This window comes from Centroberyx gerrardi, chromosome 8 (assembly GCF_048128805.1).
Source record: "Centroberyx gerrardi isolate f3 chromosome 8, fCenGer3.hap1.cur.20231027, whole genome shotgun sequence".
Lineage (NCBI taxonomy): Eukaryota > Metazoa > Chordata > Actinopteri > Beryciformes > Berycidae > Centroberyx > Centroberyx gerrardi.
The window spans coordinates 16,622,366-16,641,499 of record NC_136004.1 but is presented as its reverse complement, the minus strand read 5'-3'; the positions used below and the strand labels follow the sequence as shown (position 1 = coordinate 16,641,499).

At 41.9% G+C, this 19,134-nt stretch overlaps 3 protein-coding genes across 4 annotated transcripts; all 3 read left to right on the top strand.

The window, feature by feature from the left end:
* The first annotated feature begins 453 nt into the window (after positions 1-453).
* rbm19 (RNA binding motif protein 19) lies at positions 454-9,084 on the top strand. 2 transcript variants are annotated; one of them, XM_078285109.1, is made up of 24 exons: positions 454-585; positions 686-868; positions 1,168-1,278; positions 1,576-1,623; positions 2,133-2,352; positions 2,449-2,696; positions 2,834-2,893; positions 3,028-3,106; positions 3,258-3,329; positions 3,906-4,115; positions 4,238-4,368; positions 4,504-4,631; positions 4,767-4,863; positions 5,038-5,148; positions 5,370-5,570; positions 5,662-5,731; positions 5,895-6,022; positions 6,290-6,350; positions 6,583-6,662; positions 6,754-6,809; positions 8,007-8,123; positions 8,250-8,355; positions 8,502-8,622; positions 8,725-9,084. In XM_078285109.1, exons 1-24 carry the CDS (start codon positions 550-552, stop codon positions 8,805-8,807), a joined length of 2,757 nt encoding a protein of 918 aa, XP_078141235.1. In that variant the 5' UTR covers positions 454-549; the 3' UTR covers positions 8,808-9,084. The 2 variants fall into 2 exon arrangements, with proteins under 2 accessions (XP_078141235.1, XP_078141234.1); XM_078285108.1 differs by having other exon boundaries at positions 2,437-2,696.
* Positions 9,085-9,264: 180 nt separating this feature from the next.
* plbd2 (phospholipase B domain containing 2) lies at positions 9,265-14,068 on the top strand. The gene is made up of 12 exons (XM_071899622.2): positions 9,265-9,470; positions 9,694-9,787; positions 9,925-10,083; positions 10,171-10,271; positions 10,382-10,596; positions 10,812-10,906; positions 11,061-11,221; positions 11,719-11,814; positions 11,949-12,020; positions 12,125-12,277; positions 12,454-12,616; positions 12,766-14,068. Exons 1-12 carry the CDS (start codon positions 9,265-9,267, stop codon positions 12,934-12,936), a joined length of 1,686 nt encoding a protein of 561 aa, XP_071755723.2. The 3' UTR covers positions 12,937-14,068.
* Positions 14,069-14,989: 921 nt separating this feature from the next.
* LOC139912075 (transmembrane protein 248) lies at positions 14,990-19,078 on the top strand. Its single transcript, XM_071899774.2, has 7 exons — positions 14,990-15,129; positions 15,453-15,645; positions 15,963-16,233; positions 16,369-16,477; positions 16,712-16,853; positions 16,946-17,086; positions 17,391-19,078. The coding sequence occupies exons 2-7, from the start codon at positions 15,472-15,474 to the stop codon at positions 17,409-17,411; spliced, it is 858 nt and encodes a 285-aa protein (XP_071755875.1). The 5' UTR covers positions 14,990-15,129; positions 15,453-15,471; the 3' UTR covers positions 17,412-19,078.
* The last annotated feature ends 56 nt before the right edge of the window (positions 19,079-19,134 follow it).

Here is a 19,134-nt window from a genome sequence, read left to right as displayed (position 1 = left end):
GAAAATTGTCATCAGGAATTGTAGGTTTGGAGCAAAGCATTTAAATCATGGATTTACCAAGTGGAACAAAGGAAAATAACTAAGAAGACTAGCTACAATATTGAGCCTGATATCCCAACTGATGCAGCTCCAAAAAGTGAACAATCTACTGCTAAAATCCTATCATCCTCACCTCTTTACAAGTTTACAGTCTTCCCAGTAAAGCTGTCAGTCTATTGAACTGTCCAAGATCATGGGAATAACATAAGTGACTTCTGGTTCGTGGATTCTGGGCTTTACAATTCAAACAAACCTTTAGTACCGCCAGAGACGGTTAGAGCATCTTTGGTACCGCTACCTGTTTTAAGGAGGATAAATCAAACGAGCATCATCGTACAGAATGATTACGTCCGAGACTCTTGCTCCGATTACTCTAGTTTTACCAGTTCCCCGGATGGATCAGGCTCCTCCTACTCAACATGGCGACCTAGAGAAGAACTCCACGCTTGTTTGTTGACATCCGCCAAAATCCAAATTCTCGTTTATTTTGTAAATTCACAGTCTGTAACCATGTCAAGACTCATCGTTAAAAACCTTCCCAACGGGGTAAGTAACACACCGAGATAAACTCAGCGAGGTGTGTGTTGCTGTGGTGAGTTTACAGTCCAGACAGTCAACTTGAAAATGTGTGTGTGTGTGTCTGCAGATGAAGGAGGAGAGGTTCCGGACTATGTTTGCTGCCTTTGGGACCCTGACAGACTGCACTCTGAAGTTTACAAAGGACGGCAAGTTTCGTAAGTTTGGTTTTGTGGGTTTCAAAGCCGAAGAAGATGCGGACAAAGCGCTGAAACATTTTAACAAGAGCTTCGTGGACACTTCCAGAGTGACGGTAAGTAGCTCAGTCCGACCAGGGGGTTTAATGGATTCAATGTGGGCTTCACATATTGTTGATATTAACTGTATTATTATTGTCAACACACACACACATACACATACACACACTATACTACACTTTACTTTTCTTATTTAATATTGTGGCACTTTGTTGTTTTCATGGCGCTCTAATTTATCTGTCTACTTACCTGTTGATGCTTGAGGAATGTTCCCTTATTTTACTGTAATGCACTAACTGTAAGTCGCTCTGGATGAGAGCATCTGCTAAATGCCTAAGTTGTAACTTGTGTCCAGGTGGAGATGTGTAAGGCGTTTGGGGACCCGACTAAATCAAAGGCCTGGAGCAAACACACCCAGAGCTCAGGCCCAGGAGCCTCTGCTCCAGATGACAAGGACAGCAAGAAGGTAACGCTGCAAAAAGTCTGTAAAACTACAATAACTGCTAGTAAACCTGAGAAAATTACTGAGATGTGTCTGTTCTCTCTCCACTTAATGAGAGATTTTGAATTTAATTTTGAATTACAGACTAGATGGTCAAATAGATGATACACATGACACTTAAAGATATCACAAAATATACAGTGCTTCACGTGTCTTGTTGTTTCTCTCTGCATAGCTACAGTATGTTCCAGTTGGTTGTCAAGTACCACGTCTTTGTTGCTATTTGGAATAAAATATATTTCCTGTTCTTTCTGCCTGTAGAAAAAGAAAGAGAAAGAGAAAAAGGAAACCTCCAGTGTGCTGGGCAATGTAAGTCTGTCTCTTGTTCATGGTAGGATGCAATATGTATCAGTAACAACTGTGTCTTAGTGTATCTTGAGCTTAAGTGCACAAATCTGTCTTGTGGGGTGAAACAAATGTACCCTCTTCACTTTAACTTCTTAACTTGTATTTTTTGCTGCTGTAAAATGCTTTGCTCCCCCACCATTTGAAAATTGAAATTGTGATAATAGGCTACCTGGCAAAGTAAGGTACACAGCGTCCAAATTGGTGTTTTAATTTAGAGGCTGTGTTAGTCTTGATTTAAGAGTTGCCAGGTAAAAACAGTGTGTCAGCCAGAAGTTGATGAGGACTGCAAACATTAATTCCTTCCTAGATTCAGTACAATTCCCCAGTGTATGAGCCAGCAGTCTGGCACACTGCAGCACAGCCTATTAAGCATAAATAGATGTTATATGATATACAGTAAATGCCATTTGTTGTTTATGTGATGTTTAATCATTTGCATGTGTGCATGTGCATGCTTGTGTGTTTGCCAGCTGGAGGAGGACCAGGGTTTCAAGGAGTTTATGTCAGTACATCAGAATCGCAGTCAGGCACCAACCTGGGCCAATGACTCTGTGCAACAATCAGCTGTCCCCGACACTGGAAAGGCAAAGACCCAGGTCAAGAAGAAAGCGGCCTCTGACGATTACCTCAACTTTGACTCAGAGCAGTCAGAAGATGACGAGGAGGAAGATGGTGATGGTGAAGATGAAGGTAGGTAATGGTAGCCCCTTCGAAGTTTGGGTTAACAGTGTGCGTGTTTGTGCATGTGCAAAAATAGTCTTTTGCTACTTTCAGGTGCCACTAAAGAAGCTCTGAAATCCGGCCTGTCGGATATGGAGTACCTGCGATCAAAAGTGGCGCAGACGGGGGACACCATGGGGGAGAGCGGAGAGGAGGATCATGGTGATGAAGATGGTGATGATAAAGACGATGATTGTGTCCCGGTGCATCAGGCAGACAGCGCCTATGAGAGTGGCGACAGAGACAACGTCCCAAAGACCAAAACTTCAATCTCCTCAGTGGATAAGAAGCAGGGCAAAGGTGCCAAGCAGGAGGTGACTGATCCGATAGCTCGGCCTTTTCTCTCTACATGTTCATCATTACTGCTCAATACAGCACAGTACTTGCTTTCAGTTTGTATTGGTTAAAGCCCCTCTATCTGTTTCTTCCATCCATCCCCTGCCTTCCCCAGACTGAGCCCACTACAGAATTCACAATCAAACTGCGAGGAGCCCCTTTCAGTGTTAAAGAGGTGAGTGAGCAAGATCTCCTTAGTGTCAGAGGTGAGCTGCAGGGAGAGAAGACATTCCTTTTTGCAAAATGATCAATGTATTTCAGTATCGACATTTAAGACATAATGGCATTTGTTATGTGTGACGTCAATAGCAACAGGTACGAGAGTTCATGACCCCTCTGAAGCCTGCAGCCATCAGAATTGGGAAGAACGAAAGTGGCAATAGAACAGGTATGTGACTGAAAGTATTGGAAGATATACTTTAAGATTTTTTTTTTATCAGCATATATATCTGGTGGTACAACAGTATATGTATGTATGTCTATGTATACTGTATTCAGCATATGTATCAGCACAGATATCTGGTGTGTGTATGTTTCAGGTTATATATATGTGGACTTACACTCTGACGAAGAGGTGGAAAAGGCCCTAAAGAAGAACAAAGACTACATGGGTGAGTAAAATATGTCCCATTCTTGTTCATGTGCATGTTCATGGTTGCTCCTGGGTGTATGTTAGAGGTCGGCGATACGTTTGACGATCTTAATACATTATTATTACTCATTAAAATTTTTCACAGGGAGATCGTGAATATGGTTATATATTATCATAACTTTTGCTTTTACTATTTACATTCACTGCTTTCACCTAGCTTCTCAACCAAATCACAGTGCAAGTTTTCTACTAACCTTAAAGCTTAAAATTGTTTCAAGAACTTGCTTGAGAGTGCTTTGTTGAGTTATTCATTTTACTAGTGTTTAGTAAATTCGTTACTACCGTTTTTGTTTTTTTTTGTTTGGTTTTTTTTGCATATACTTTCTGTAAAGGCTGCAAATGAAGAACTACTTTTACTATTGTACTTTTCAGTAACTTGCAACCTAGCCTTAGAAAAGCAGAATGAAAAAATTTGTGATGTATATCATGAATCGTGAAAATACCTGAAAATGTTGTGATGCTGTTTTGACCATATCACCTAAACTTAGTGCATGTATGGGTCCTAAAGAGATGAGCCTTCTGCGTGTGTTTTCAGGTGGGCGTTACATTGAGGTATTCCGTGTGGACAGCTGGAGAGGAAAGGATCAGAGAGACAAACGGGACAAAGAAATTGACAGAAACTTCACCAGGAAGCTGAAGGAGGATGAGGAGGAGGAAGATGTCGCGGAGTCAGGACGACTCTTCATCAGGAACCTTCCCTACACTTGCACCGAGGAAGAGATCAAAGACCTATTTACTAAACATGGTGCGTTAAAACACATGATGCACACATATACACAAGCAAAAGTGCATGCATGTTTGCATGCACTTTTGCATAAATAAATTCACTCTTATCTATCCAGGTTTATGATTCTATGCTCTCTACAGGTCCCTTATCTGAGGTGCTGTTCCCCATTGACAACCTAACCAAGAAGACTAAAGGATTTGCTTTTGTAACCTACATGATTCCAGAGAATGCTGTAACAGCTCTGGCTCAGTTAGACGGACACATATTTCAGGTACTTGGATCTCCAGCTGATGTTTGAAATGTCACTGTGCAGTACAGCAGCTGTAATGTCTCAAATTGAGTTGATTTAGTTGAACTTGATTTTGGGGAGGCAGAATGCAAACGTTTCTTTCTCACATACTTTCAGGGCAGGATGCTTCACCTCCTTCCCTCCACGGTGAAGAAGGAAAAGACTGAATCCTCAGACTCTGGTGGTCCCGGCTCCTCGACTTACAAACGGCAAAAAGATGCTAAAAATAAAGCTTCAAGTGCCAGGTACACATGCTCACACATTTGTATCTGCATGTGTAAAATCCCTTTAAACAATTTCAGTTTCTTATGCTACATTGTACTATCTCTGCTTATCTGTTTCTGATTTTCTTTGAATTTCCTTATTCTGTTCCTTTCTAGCTCCCACAACTGGAACACCTTGTTTCTGGGCACAAGTGCAGTGGCAGATGCCATCGCTGAGAAGTACAACACCACCAAAAGTCAAGTTCTGGACCATGTGAGCAGCACTCCCCCCTGTTGTCGTCTTCCACATTTATGCATGACCCCCATTTTACACACCAGCACAGCTCATCTATGTCCACTACATACACCTACATACACATTATGAAGCAATAAGCATATACACATTCAGAGGCACTCTTAAAAATGTACTTGATGTCTTCTCCTGCAGGAGTCGAAGGGTAGTGTTGCAGTGAGGATGGCTCTGGGAGAGACCCAGATCGTCCAGGAGACTCGCCAGTTCCTACAGGACAACAGTGTGTGTCTGGACTCCTTCAGTCAGGTATGTTTGAAACAATTCTTCTTTCATGGTCTTTTCCCCAGAGAGAGGGCCCTTGCCCTTTGTTGCATGTCTCTCTGCCCTCACTTTCCTGTTGATCTCTACTACTACCTATCAATGAAGGCAAAAAGCCACAAAAAAACATTCCAAAATGTTGGTTCCAAAATCTTGGTTAACGTTGTATATTTCTACTTCATGTCCTGTATGTGGCTTCTTGCGTACAGGCAGCAGCAGCGAGGAGTACAACTGTGATCCTGGTGAAGAACCTCCCGGCGGGGGTGACGGCGTCGGAGCTGGAGGAGCTGTTCTCACCCCACGGCTCTTTGGGCCGGGTGCTGCTGCCGCCCTCAGGACTCACTGCCATCATAGAGTTCCTGGAGCCGACTGAAGCTAAACGTGCCTTCACTAGGCTGGCCTACAGCAAGGTGAATACAGCTTTTCACCAACAACACTGTGCATTCACGGGAGAGAAACTTTAAAGTCTTGTACTTACTACATTTCTCAATTCTTCTCTAGTTCCATCACATCCCGCTGTATTTGGAGTGGGCGCCTGTTGGGGTGTTTATGGCAGCCAAACCTGAACCAGGTAAAATCCCATAAACACACTCACAGACATACAGTACTTGACATTTTCGAATTTATTCTTCAACATTTGAGTTTGGCTTTCCAAGTTCTCCAAAAGAAAGTATTTTTTTGTAGATATGAAAGGGATTATTTGAATAATCAGAATGTCTTCTGGATCTGTCTAGTATCAGAAAAAGAGGCGGCAGTGGAAGAAGAGGACGAGGAAGAAGAGGAGGAAGAGGAGTCTGCTCCGGGTTCCACACTTTTTGTTAAGAATCTTAATTTCTGCACAACAGAGGAGAAACTACATGAGGTGGGTCAAGTTAGGAATAAGACCCTCACTTTCACTGAATAACATTGAACAAGACTAAGAGTCTAACAGCCCCGCGACGTTGAATTTTGTGGACGCTTCTCTGCAGTGAATCGAACTCCGGTCTCCCGCTTGAGAGTCTGTAGTCTAACTCCCTGCAGGCCACGTGACCATAAAGTGGTGAACAGAGCGACCGACCAACATACCAAAGGGATGATGAATAGAATTGATAGATGTTGAATATCGTTTGTTTTGTTCATTTTTTTGCAGACATTCTCCAAATGTGGCAAAGTCAAGACCTGCACCATCTCCAAGAAGAAAGATAAAACAGGTACTGAACATCCAGAGTAATATCTATCTCGTATTTGAACTGACTGAACATTAATTTATAGGCTTTTCCTGTCAAAATGTTACACATCATTTATTAGAAAATGCATGATTCTGTTGTGAGGGGAAATCAGTATTCCTTGCATGTGTGTTCTCAGGCTTTGTGAGAGCAGTGGGTGAAAATACGTTTGAGGAAACTGAGTTAACAACTGTCCTAACTGTTGGTTTGACTCTAGGCAAGCTGTTGTCCATGGGTTACGGTTTTGTCCAGTATCAGACGGCAGAAGCAGCACAGAAGGCCATGAGGCAGCTGCAGGTATTGGACCCATTTCCTCAGTAATACTCTTACAGCCCTTCTCCATGACCTTTTTGGCTGAACTTGGCTAATGTGGATTCTCTCTCTCCAGCACTGTAATGTGGACGACCACCAGTTAGAGCTGAAGGTTTCGGAGAAGGCCACAAGGTAAGATGGGCTTAAGAAGAGGCTTTGGCAGCTTTGATGGTGGTGAGGGACTAAGAAAACATCGCTCACTTAAACAGAAGGTGTTGTGTATGAGCCTGAGCCTCACCTACACAGTTAACTCGTAATAAGCCGGTAATGAACAGTGAGTAATGGCATAACAGAATAAAGCAGGAATAGTGTCCATAAATTTAATTCAAAAAGATTCTCAGTATCTCAATATCTGAGTCTGATGAGAATAAAACAAATTGCACTGATTCTGCCATCGTCCCATTCTCTGTTCTCTTTAATTAACATGCAGCATGGAGAGAAGGACACAGCAGCGGCAAATGCAGTTTTCTGACTAGTGAAGCAAAGCAGGAAACATATAAGGGAATAGGGGGGTGAAACAGCTGGGCTACTATCTTGAGAGATCCAGGCGTCCTGGAGTGTTGTAATGTTCTGGGAAACGAGTTGTATAATGACTGAAATAATAAGATAAGCATACTAATACAATATATGGCAACTTTCTCTGTACTTTCAACTTCAACTTTCAACTGTCTGTAGTGACTGAGCGAAGCCTTGTTGTGCATTAAATTAGGATTTATTTAGGCAAAACTCTTCTGAAGACCTGTGTTACTTTTTATAATCATCCTTAACTCCTTCAAAAGACCTTGGATAATGTTCAACAATACTTGATTTGTGACAATCACATCTTAAACAGTAAAAAGCAAAATCTGTGAAGTCTTCTTCATATACTTCAAGGCCTTAAAACACAAACCTAACATGAACCTACTTTGTTCTTTTATTCCCGTTTTGAAGCACTGAGACTCAGGATGCATCCCACAGTGAGAATTATTTGTCTGTGACATTTCTAGAGGTTACAATAAATCCAGAGAGAAGATTTAGTTTAGGTGAAAATAGTCAAGGTAATGTGGTGAAGGTTTCCTCCAGGATCTCCAGTGACTGTGACAGTTTGAAGCTCAAATGGGCAGAAAATAAGTTTTCCTTTTACTTTCCAGTGATACTCAATGAATGCATATTGGACATATAAGATGCCTGTTATTGCAGTTAAACTGGGTTTATGTACTGGGGCAGATTACTTTCCTAATCAAAGGGTTGGATGTAAGGGGGTTATAGTGCAGAATTCAGCTCGCAGGTCAGCAGCTGATCATCACTACCATTGCCACTCACTATTCAGTCCTGTTTCCCTGTGTTTAGGTCTGCTGAGGTGTCGCACAAGAAGAAGCAGGTTGAGAAGAAGCAGACGGGATCCAAGATCCTTGTGCGCAACGTTCCCTTCCAAGCCACTGTCAAGGAAATTCGAGAACTCTTCTGGTAACAACCACACACACACACACACACACACACACACACAGCTGTTTTTGTTTAGACTATTTGTACCAGACATTCAGAGCAGGATAATGTTAATAATAACATGATTTCATCCCTCTGTCCTCACAGCACATTCGGAGAGCTGAAGACAGTCCGTCTTCCAAAGAAAGCAGCCGGGTCAGGGAATCATAGGGGGTTTGGCTTTATTGACTTCCTCACCAAACAGGATGCCAAGGTTAGTGTATGCATTTTTGTCCATGTGTTTTTCAGATTTTGTGAGGCTTCGGAAATGTATTGAAGAAATGTAGAGCCATATAGGTAGTAGGCGTTACTGTTATAGTATATGTGCCATGCTGATAAATGCTTCTGTGTCCTCTTCAGAAAGCATTTGCTGCACTGTGCCACAGCACCCATCTGTACGGGAGACGCCTCGTGCTGGAGTGGGCCGATGCTGAGGAAACAGTGGAGACGCTGCGACGGAAAACCGCCGAGCACTTTCACGGTAAATCTACCAACTTCAGCCACAAAATACAAATTGTAATTCATTGAAATAACCACAAATTCACAACCTTCTTTCTTCCCTCTCATTCATTCTGTGTCTCAGTGGCCCCCAAGAAACGACGACAGGCAGAGGTTTTGGAGGGAATTATGGAGAATATGGAAACTGGAGGCACCCAGGAGGACTGAGATCCCTAAACACCATTACCTCTGTCGAGATCTTCAGACAAGCCTGAACACTGCTCCTGTGTTATTCTGTGTTGACTGGACTAAGGACAAATTATGGACTTGAATGGCATATGCAGAAGGAGCAAATTAAATTCAGTTTATCAGCCAGCTGGTCCAAGTTTTACAGCTCAATTCCCTCATGTAATTACAGATTTGTAGCATAGAATTGTGCTTCTGAGAGAAAAGATGAGACAGATGTAATTTTTTTATATATAAAATTTAATTTCATGTTATACAATACAGTATGTTGTGTCTGTTATTGTGTGCGTGTGTGTTATAGAGAGAGAGAGAGAGATGACTGGCACGATTGAGCGACTGAAAACAAACGCGGGAATGGGGGTCTTTTATTTTGAAAGGTCGTGGTCATGTGACTACTGACCCGCTATTGTCATATGACTTTGGCGTTTATTTTGTAAACATGGCGTTCAGGATTCGAAAGGCGTCTGCCACAGTGAGGAATATTTCACTAATTTCGCTCGTGTTGTGCTTTCTGTGTGCGTCGGTCCGAGCTGAAATACGAACTGCCGTGATTGATAAGAAAACCGGACAGCTGTCTGTCCGCGAGGGATATCAAGACGAGTTTGTTGCTTGGGCGAACTTTACCGATGACATCAAAACCTCAGGGTGAGTTGACGTTAGTGTTGGATCTCTTGAGTCAATTTTGTTATCGATACTGAGGGTTTTCCCCTGATATTTGGTCTGTGTAGCTGTACCGCGCGACAGGAAGTGACAGGAGAAACTTGTACCCAGAATAAGATGTGTAACGTTACATAAAGCACACAAACTTGCCCACACACACATATATTTTGCCTCTCTTTCATTTCATACACCTCTTATCTCATTTCAGCTGGTATTTCTTGGAGGTCACGACCAGCATAAAGTACAATGACAGCATGCAGGCCTATGCAGCTGGGGCGGTGGAGGCTGCAGTCACATCCCAGGTCAGACTAGGCCACCAGTCTCTAGTCTGGGTTATACTTAGCTCACCAGGCAGTCTGGGCAAATCAGAATTTTGTTGCCTGCAGCTAGTTACACACTTCCCAGTTCAACTAATCTGTAAGATGTGTGTTCGTTTTAGCTCATCTATAAGCACTGGATGAACACTCTGATGAGTTACTGTGGGCCGTACACATTTGAGTCGGGCTACTGCCAGCGCCTGAAGGCTTACATCACAACCAATCTGCAGTGGATGTGGGAACAAATAGAGGAGCAGTCAAATATGACCTACTGGCACCAGGTACTTCATAAGTGTATGTGGAGTGATATGGCAATACTGAACTCTTCAGGCCCAGAGATGATATGTGTCTCCGTCTCTGCTTGTCAGGTGCATCTGGCGCTGCTGCAGCTGAAAGGTCTGGAGGACAGTTATAACGACCAGCTGTCATTTCCCAAAGGGCCGTTCTCCATCAACCCATTTGGCTTCCTGTGAGTGATAATTCTGTATGATTCAGATGTGTCTTCTCACGGTTTCTCAGACCAGAAAGCTTGCCTCTTACTCCTGTCTCACATTCTCCACCACTACTCTTCCCAACCAGACTTTTCCAAATGGGTGGGGATCTTGAGGACTTGGAGTCGGCTCTGAACAAATCCAGCCAAACTCGGCCCCTGGGATCAGGCTCCTGTTCTGCTCTCATTAAGCTGTTACCGAACAATAAGGAACTGCTGGTGTCACATGACACCTGGAACACATACCAATCCATGCTGCGCATCATCAAGAAATACAACTTTGACTTCAGCATGTCTCCTACAGGTAGTCCATTCCTGAATGCCAATTTGTCTCCTATAAGTTCCTTTACCCTCTTTTTTTACCTTAACCATAAGACCTACAATTTTTGCAAAAGGATGCTCACTTTTGCAAAAACAAAACACAACTCGCTCCAAGTTTGCAAGCCTCAGTGATGGACTGGCATCACAGTTGTACCGGTTCAACTCGGATAACTTTGTTATGTGGTCTGATGTTCTCAGACAGTGATCTGCTTCCTGGAGGAACCCAAGCCTTCTCCTCTTACCCTGGATCCATCTTCTCTGGAGATGACTTCTATATCCTAAGTAGTGGACTGGTGAGAGCCGTTTGTACCTGACATGAGCACACCGGGTTTTATTCATTTGGAAGAATAAGCTGCAATATTTTGAATATGTTGTAATCATTGAGAAATACAAAATGAGGAAGGCTGGATGATGTGGTTCCTTGAACTCAGTCTAGCTTGTCTGCAGGTTACCTTGGAAACCACCATTGGCAACAGCAATCCCGCTCTCTGGAAGTTTGTTCGACCCACAGGACAAGTCATGGAGTGGCTGAGGAACATTGCGGCCAATCGACTGGCTGCAACCGGCAAGCAGTGGGCAGAGATCTTCAGCATGTACAACAGTGGAACGTGAGTTTCACACACTGGGGTCTGGCTGCCTTTACTTTATTACTTTATTAACCCCCATTCTCTATCTTTACTATAGCACCATAATGTAATCTTCAACCTAGGGTCCAGGCTCTGTTGAATTCCGTCTTATTTCTTTGTTTTGTTCAGATTCCCATATGATGATTAGATTTTAGTGGGTGTAGACCATGAACTGTTCTATGTATGGACAGTAAAGGAGGCAAATAGGACGTATGCAGTCTCTTCTAATCAGCCGTCACATGAAAAGTCGGCCAGGTTACATATCAGTTAAGGGCTAGTCAGCTGACAGGGGTTTTCTTGTGAAATGCTGAGTAAGCTACTTCTACGTTCTTTTTATAGATCTCTCTTAAAATCACTGAAGCTTCATGGGCTAAAGGTCATTCATTCAGTTTAGACTGAGGTGTGTGTGTGTGTGTGTGTGTGTGTGTGTGTGTATGTGTGTGTGTGTGTGTGTGTGTGTGTGTGTGTGTGTGCTGCAGGTATAACAATCAGTGGATGATTGTGGACTATAACCGCTTCACTCCAGGGAAGACTGATATCGATGAGGGGCTCCTCACTGTGCTGGAACAGATTCCGTAAGTCTTTGCACCCCCATCTTTAACAGGCTCCAAAACGGGCCCTTTGAATATTTCTGCAGCCTCTGAATGGCCCATCTGATTCACTGATTTATATGTCTAAAATCAGCTTGTCTTATCTCTTAATGCTGCAGGGGACTAGTTATTTACACTGATAAAACTCGTGAATTGCTGGAGAAAGGCTATTGGGCGAGTTACAACATCCCGTAAGTACCCAGCGCTCCGTTTCAGGAACATCAAGTTTCATGATTTGATTCCATGTGTTCTAATTGTGTAATATGTGTGTGGATATTTTCTTTTGTTCATATAGGTACTATGTGGAGATCTTCAATGCCAGTGGCTGCAATGAGCTGGTTGAGAAGTTCGGCCCGTGGTTCTCTCTGGACCAGAATCCAAGGGCTCAGATCTTCAGACGAAACCAGACAGCAGTTACAGACTTGGATTCAATGGTCCGCCTCATGAGGTAAGATCAGTGTGTTGGAGGAGTTTGAGGTGAACACTCCCGTAAGGTCCTGGACTGGTCCTAGTGATGCAAACACACTTTAATTCAACTTTAACAGAAGATTTTGTGTTGTTACATGCATGATGATTACAGTTCCATCCATGTTTATGTATGAGGTGCTTTGTGTCTCCTTTCAGGTACAATAACTTTAAGGAAGACCCATTGTCGCGATGTGATGGCTGTAATCCGCCTGGTAATGGGGAGAACACCATCTCAGCCCGGTCAGACCTGAACCCAGCTAACGGCACGTACCCCTTTGGTGCCCTAAGGCAGAGACCCCACGGAGGGACAGACATGAAGGTTTGTATCTTTCTGGTTTCATTTCTCGCCCTCACCCATCTCTCGGTCCGTACTTCTACCTGTCCTCTTCCCTGAATGCTCTCAGTTTTGTGAAAGAGACAAGAGATGCTTCCTAACTCTGACCATGGGTTGTGTGTGTTCCTGTGCAGCTGACCTCCTATGGGATGTTCAGTGAGTTCGGTATGCTGGCAGTGAACGGGCCAACCTGGGACCAGGTGCCGCCCTTCCAGTGGAGCACCTCCCCTTACAAAGACCTGCTGCACATGGGTCACCCTGATACTTGGACATTCAAGCCTATAAAAGTCGCTTGGTCTCCTTAACCACTCTCACACACACTGACATACAGGTGGCTTCATAAGTGTACATACTATCAGCGGTGCTGTTAGCAGTTTTGATAAAAGGGAAATGATGCCTTTAATCCAATGTGACATGACATTAACAGCCATGGTAGTCATGGGATGTTATCCATCCTCAGTGGCTGTAATGTCCTGGAATCACAGTATTGCACTATGTATAGTGGAAACACAGAGGATGGAAGAGAGCTGTGAATGTGAGGCAGTATTGCCTGATCTGTCCAAACAAAGAACTCTTGCTGCTAAAGTAGCAGCCTCTAAATTTGATTAATTTTTTATCTTTAGCGATTTTATTTGTCTATTTGTTTATTTGTTTGTTTCTCATGCTAAAGGTGTGAGAATTTGCCTTTCACTCGTTTCAGTTCTAAACGCCCTTAAATTATCTCATCACTGAAGTTTTAAAATATTATCAAATGACTGAACTTTTCTTTTTAGAAATCACTGCATACTTGTGTTGATTCAGGTGCAAATTTTCTGTCACAGTTAAAGTAAATCTCTTCATCATGAGGTCAAATTTATAATTCTTAGTTATTCATGCATGATGAATTTGTTACTTTTAAAAAGTATTTTTTTTAATAAACAATGTCCTTCTCTGTCTTGTTTTTAAAATAAATTGAAATTCCACACAGATTTATCACTTCGCCAGTTTTGTAAATTGTTCCAAACAATGATGCTACAAATACAAAGGGGTAAAACAAATGAAATATTGTTGTCCAAGCCACATGAACAATTGATATTCAAATTAAACTGTTGTAAAACATATTTAACTGGAAATGTGTGAAGTCTTCCTTGCTTTACTCAGGTTCAGATCACCAAAATTAGTAGACCAGAAAAGTCTAGCTGGAGGAAAATAATGTTCTGTAATCATATTTTTAATTTGTTTACTATTACATGTATCATTTAAGGTCCTCACATGACTAATGAATGTAATTTTCTTCAACTTATTCAATTGGACAATTACATTGAAAGAATTCTTCACAAAACATAACACCATTTTCAAACCATCCTTGAGAGGAAAGTGCTGTTGAACTGAATATCTTTGTTATTCCATATCAAGTGTCTGTGTGGAGAGAAACTATGTGTATCAGCTAATGTACAAAATAAAGCTTATTTATGAAATCTGGCCATGTCAGCTGGGATGTTATCCACTGAATAATAACATTTCAGTAGGACTTCAAGGCCACCTGCTGTACTATAAAGGTGCTTAGAAAAATTTGTTCTTTTGAGCTTTATTCCTCTAAATGAAAATATAAAACAGGCATTCAGCTTTTTGGATACTTTTGTAGGCCGATTTAATAAAGACAAACCGATCTTGACATCTTTGACTTTTGATAATGGAACCTTTTCTGCAAATATACATATTTTCATAACCATATATTACAACTTTTTTTCATTATATCAATCAATGATGGGAACAAGTCACTACATACTTTTTAATCATTAAATATTATATCTAAGACAAGTGCCCTTAATTGGAATAGCATTAATGTCCTGGATATTACATTCTTTAAACTGTAGGAGGGCAGACTGATGAACATTAATCTTGAGACCTGACACCACAGAAAAGTAAATACAATGCTCTGTTTGAAACATACTTTCTATGCTTTGATAATAATGTTTTGTCACCTAACATATTCAGACATATTAATAATTCCTTACTTATCTAAAATACCTTGACATTGCCTCCTTTTAATATTTATCGCCATATTATCTACATTTATCGGCATTCTGTGTACTAATTTCGCTGAGGTTTTTGGCACCCATTGTGTTTTCAGAACAGTCTAAAAGCAATTTCCAAAACCAAAGACATGTTTGTCTTTAGTTTGAGGCAGAGCCATATAGAGAGATATAGATATAGATATAGATCTCTCTATATGGCTCTGGTTTGAGGGGGGTGGCGGTTTTTGTGTGTGTGACGTCACAGGATAAACATCCAATGAGGATGCGAGCTCTTACATCCAATCAGAGTAGAAGTAGGAAGTAAATTGATCTTTAGTTGAATTCACTCTTCGCTCCCGCAAACAGCTGTTCGGTGTTGTCAGTTTTCTGCTGTTTTAACCGAACTTTAAACTTTTAGATGTTGAGCTCCGACTTGCATAAAGCTGTTGTACTTTGCCAGAACTGGCGACGTAGTCGTTGAGGACTGTGCGCAACTCCAAGGTATGTAGTAACCTGCCTATGTCACAGGTTTACTGATATGATAGACAAGTTACACGTCTCCCAATGGTCTGGACAGCAAACTAGATGCATGTGGCTCTTTTCACAAAGTAGCTATTTGGGTGAGAGAGGGCGTACTAGTGCAGAGGGTCTTCCGCAGTTGTGTAAATGAAAATTGGCGTTTGATGCTTATTTGTTGCATTTTCATAATGTCAAAACACTCACCAAGCAGATAGTACCGCCAAACTTGAATTGAACCGAGCTTTCAATTGAATTGAATTGAACTTGTAATTGAACTGAAGTGGGTTTTTTTATGCTGTTCACAGCTCACCGCATCCCAGGTGTATGAAGAGTTTGGTGATGGGTTTCTGGCAGCCAGTGACTAATCTTAGAGACTATGTATCCCAGAATCCTCCAGGGGTGACCTTTTTCCTGTGTTTGTTGACTCTGGCTCTGTCCTTCATCTGCCTCAGCGCTTACAGCCACACTCACACTCTGCCTAACCCTGATACGGCAAAGGTTAGTACTTGTTTATCCAAACTTTTTGGGCAATGACAGACCAAAGGCGCTTTCAAAATGTGAAGCATGCATACACACACACACCTGCTCACACACACCTTAAATGCACCTGACAGTTTAGTACAGCATGGATCCATTTATTTGCACCAATCAGGTATGACTGAGGTTAAGTTAATTGTTTTTCTGTGTAATCTTATCTTTTGCACAATGGGAAGGAGCATAATGTCGTGCAGGTGTGTGACTGCATATGTACATGTGTTTTTGTGTGTATCGATGTGAAATTGATGTGCAAAACATAAACTTTCATCTCCCGTTAGGACTGGAACCACCTCCTGTCATCCTTGGCACAGCTCCAGCTGTGTGTGAAAGCCAATGTCAGTTCAGTAGAGCTGGTCTCTCCCGTCACGTCCCCTCTGATGGAGCAGGAAACTGGTGGGAAGCCGTCCGTTAACTCTACAAAGAGCCCTCCTCCTGTCACCCAGCTGCATCTGAAGGTCCCACTGGTTGTGTCACCCAGCTCAGCCAGTCACCCTCTGAAAGGCCTGAGTCTGCACACCAGCTTGGTGGCCAGTCAGCTAGGTCTTGCAGGTTGGCATCGCATGATGGCTTGCATAAAGTTCATAAAGTACTTGGTGCATTGCGTGGTATAGGAGTAATTTTGTTGTGAAGCAAAGTACAAGTGTATACTAACCATTCATTCGATTTTTTTTTTTTACTCCCCAGGCAATGAGACTGTTAATGTGACTCTACATTTATTGTCCCAGCCAAAAGGAAATAACACCTACACCTGCCTCACCATCAGTGCCCCAACATACCTCCTACCCCTGAGCCTGTGAGTTCACATTATGCATACACACTTTAAAGTCTGTTTGTAGGCCTCTGATCAAGACCCAATGGAGACTTATTTAACCAAAAATATATTAGTAGTATTATTATAGTAATTATACATTAAAAATAAAATTACAAATTAATTAAATATAAAAATATTTAAAAAAAAAAAATGTTTCTGTCAACACATGACTGAATCTTTTTTTGTGCTGTTCATGCATATTATCCTTGCATGAAGACTTCCTCCAGATTGTCCAGCAAATGAGAAAATCATTTCACCTATCCACGTGGAAACAAGCAGCGAGTCTCCTACAACGTCACACACCTGCTACAGCCTACAGTCCAAACATGACCCCACACTCACTGTCATGTTAACACGGGTACAATATTATACAGATGAAAACATCATTACTCTACCATACTACAGATACCCTCTTTTTTTCACTTTCTACTTGTTCTTTTCATTCTCTAGGAGCAGCAGGCTGTGGCTGAGCGACATCTGTTGGAAGTCAGTGTGTGTCTGCTTGCCGTTTGTTTGATGCTCTGTTTCGCTGCAAGTCTGACAAACTCACTGGCACGCCGCTACCACGGCAACGGACTGGATCTGCACAGCGTAACAGTTCATTCTTATATTACCATACCATTGACAGTTTTTGTAACTCTGCCTATGGTCACTTGCAGTCTGATTTTGGATATGTCTAATCTTGTGGATTATATATAGAGCTAAAATCAGATTTAAAATACATTTATCTAATGATAGAAGGATTACAGCATTGGCTCATTGTCAGCAAGCTATGGCAGATTTGAGGATGTTTCTGTGTTCACTACAATTAATAAGTCATTTATTGTGCCCCTAATTCCCATCAAATTGTGTAGAGACGATTTAACCTAACCTGGTTGTTCTCCTTTAATTGCAGGAACCTTTGATAGAGTCCTGAACGTTTTTCATCCACTGCATACTGAAGAAATCAATTGGTGGACAGGAGAGAAGAAGGAATTTATACTTCGTTTATAGGAGACTGAAATAATATATGAAAGACACTTATGGACTGCTGAGGCTACTGTTGGTGAAGAAATTGGTATCTCTGCCTCTTCTATGGTGGATTTCTCCCTGTATGATTGTTGAACTTCTTTGCAAAATGGTGAGTCTAGAAAGAAGCCCTTGCTCTTTGATTCTGAGGGACTGACACCAAAACCTGACACTAATGTTTTAGATAGCTGAAGAATCTTCTAATTCCATTGTAGCTACGCCGGAAATATTTCAACGTGACGTCACGTTGTATACATTTGGCCAGTTACCTGCAGGAATAAGAAAAATAGACCACCAAACAACAAAATAGACCCAGAAATGCAAGGTCACTAATCACCAATAGCTGTTTTTTAACAGTGTTTAAGTGTTGTAGGGTGGATTTTTCCTTAAAGTAGTAGCTCAGGGATCAGGTTGCCCTTTTAATATGGCTTTAATGACTCTATTCCAATACTTTTTTTTTCTACTCTGAGAGTAGTGGTATGATCATGATGTTAACAGATTGTTAATCAGTTTCTAGTTCTACTAGACCCGAGGGCTTTGGCTGTGTTAGGCTAGTGTCTGTTTCTTTTACTGCTTTAATTTCCATACCTGAGGTTGAGAGGTCCTTGAAACAAGATGCATCTGTAAGTAATCAAGCATCCAGAGCCTGGCCAATTTCCCAGACTAAGGGAGAAGAACTGCAAATGCCAGGTGCAGTACATTTGAAATTCATATGCCTGTCCTCTGTCCTGTTAACGGCAATAAAGTGGTGCATCAGTCTTCCACCACCAAAACAGTGCTGTATCAGAGGTAGAACAGTCTGGTGACTGGGCACTTGCCCTGCAGTGCTGTTGTCCTATCATCTTGAAAGAAACAAACTGCAAGTGTGAGTAACTGGTCCCATCCAGGATTGTTCTGCACTTCCACTAATATATCAGAAACCGATGTCTGCAGTGAACAAGATGCCCTCTCTACAACGACCATTCTCATGCTTGCAGCAGGAGGGAAACATTAATGATAGTAGTCTGTGGTGGAAAGTAAATGCTGGGTGCCAAATGTTGGTCCATTTGTGCCGTCGTTGGTGAGTTAATGTATTTTACCTGCCACTTTTGCAGGTAACCAACACCTATTTCATCTATTGTGATTGGCTAGTTTTGGGATGTGCCACAGCCACTCTGGCCTGTGAATAAAAATTGTTTTTAGTGCACTTCTGTTTAAAGAAGTGGTTGGAATGAGTCCATGCATACATTGTGTCTGGACTTGATGCACACATGCCATTGGTAATAAAAAACATTTTCAATTCCTGCAGTTGCTGGTGCCATGAATAATGTCAGAGAACTGTTGTCCAGCAAACTGGAGTAAATAAACTAACTTGGCTTGGCTCCTACAGTAGGTGTGCAGTGGAACCCAGGGCCAGTGATGGCAGGAGGGACCAGAGTTGTAGAGATCTCCGTCTTTCCCACACAGCAGGAAGGATAGAATTTAGCGTTTATAGTTTTAATATTGTGTAACTTATTTTACCACTTTTCAAAAAATTGTAACCTGTATGTTTGAATAATTTAATATACACAGATTTGCATTTCCCTTCGTAATAAAAGCATTCAACAAGTATCATCTGTTTTCACCGCACCTAACAACACAGGTTTGACTAC

Bases quoted from the DNA above. Each gene is read 5' to 3' on its own strand.
- rbm19 (XM_078285108.1), top strand. From the start codon at position 550: ATGTCAAGACTCATCGTTAAAAACCTTCCCAACGGG. The intron at 2,353-2,436 runs GTAGGTAATGGT...TGCTACTTTCAG, and splicing joins TGGTGATGGTGAAGATGAAG to GTGCCACTAAAGAAGCTCTG. The intron at 6,810-8,006 runs GTAAGATGGGCT...CCCTGTGTTTAG, and splicing joins GTTTCGGAGAAGGCCACAAG to GTCTGCTGAGGTGTCGCACA.
- plbd2 (XM_071899622.2), top strand. From the start codon at position 9,265: ATGGCGTTCAGGATTCGAAAGGCGTCTGCCACAGTGAGGAATATTTCA. The intron at 10,907-11,060 runs GTGAGAGCCGTT...GCTTGTCTGCAG, and splicing joins ATATCCTAAGTAGTGGACTG to GTTACCTTGGAAACCACCAT. The intron at 12,617-12,765 runs GTTTGTATCTTT...GTTCCTGTGCAG, and splicing joins ACGGAGGGACAGACATGAAG to CTGACCTCCTATGGGATGTT.
- LOC139912075 (XM_071899774.2), top strand. From the start codon at position 15,472: ATGAAGAGTTTGGTGATGGGTTTCTGGCAGCCAGTGACTAATCTTAGA. The intron at 16,478-16,711 runs GTGAGTTCACAT...CCTTGCATGAAG, and splicing joins TACCTCCTACCCCTGAGCCT to ACTTCCTCCAGATTGTCCAG. The intron at 16,854-16,945 runs GTACAATATTAT...TTCATTCTCTAG, and splicing joins TCACTGTCATGTTAACACGG to GAGCAGCAGGCTGTGGCTGA.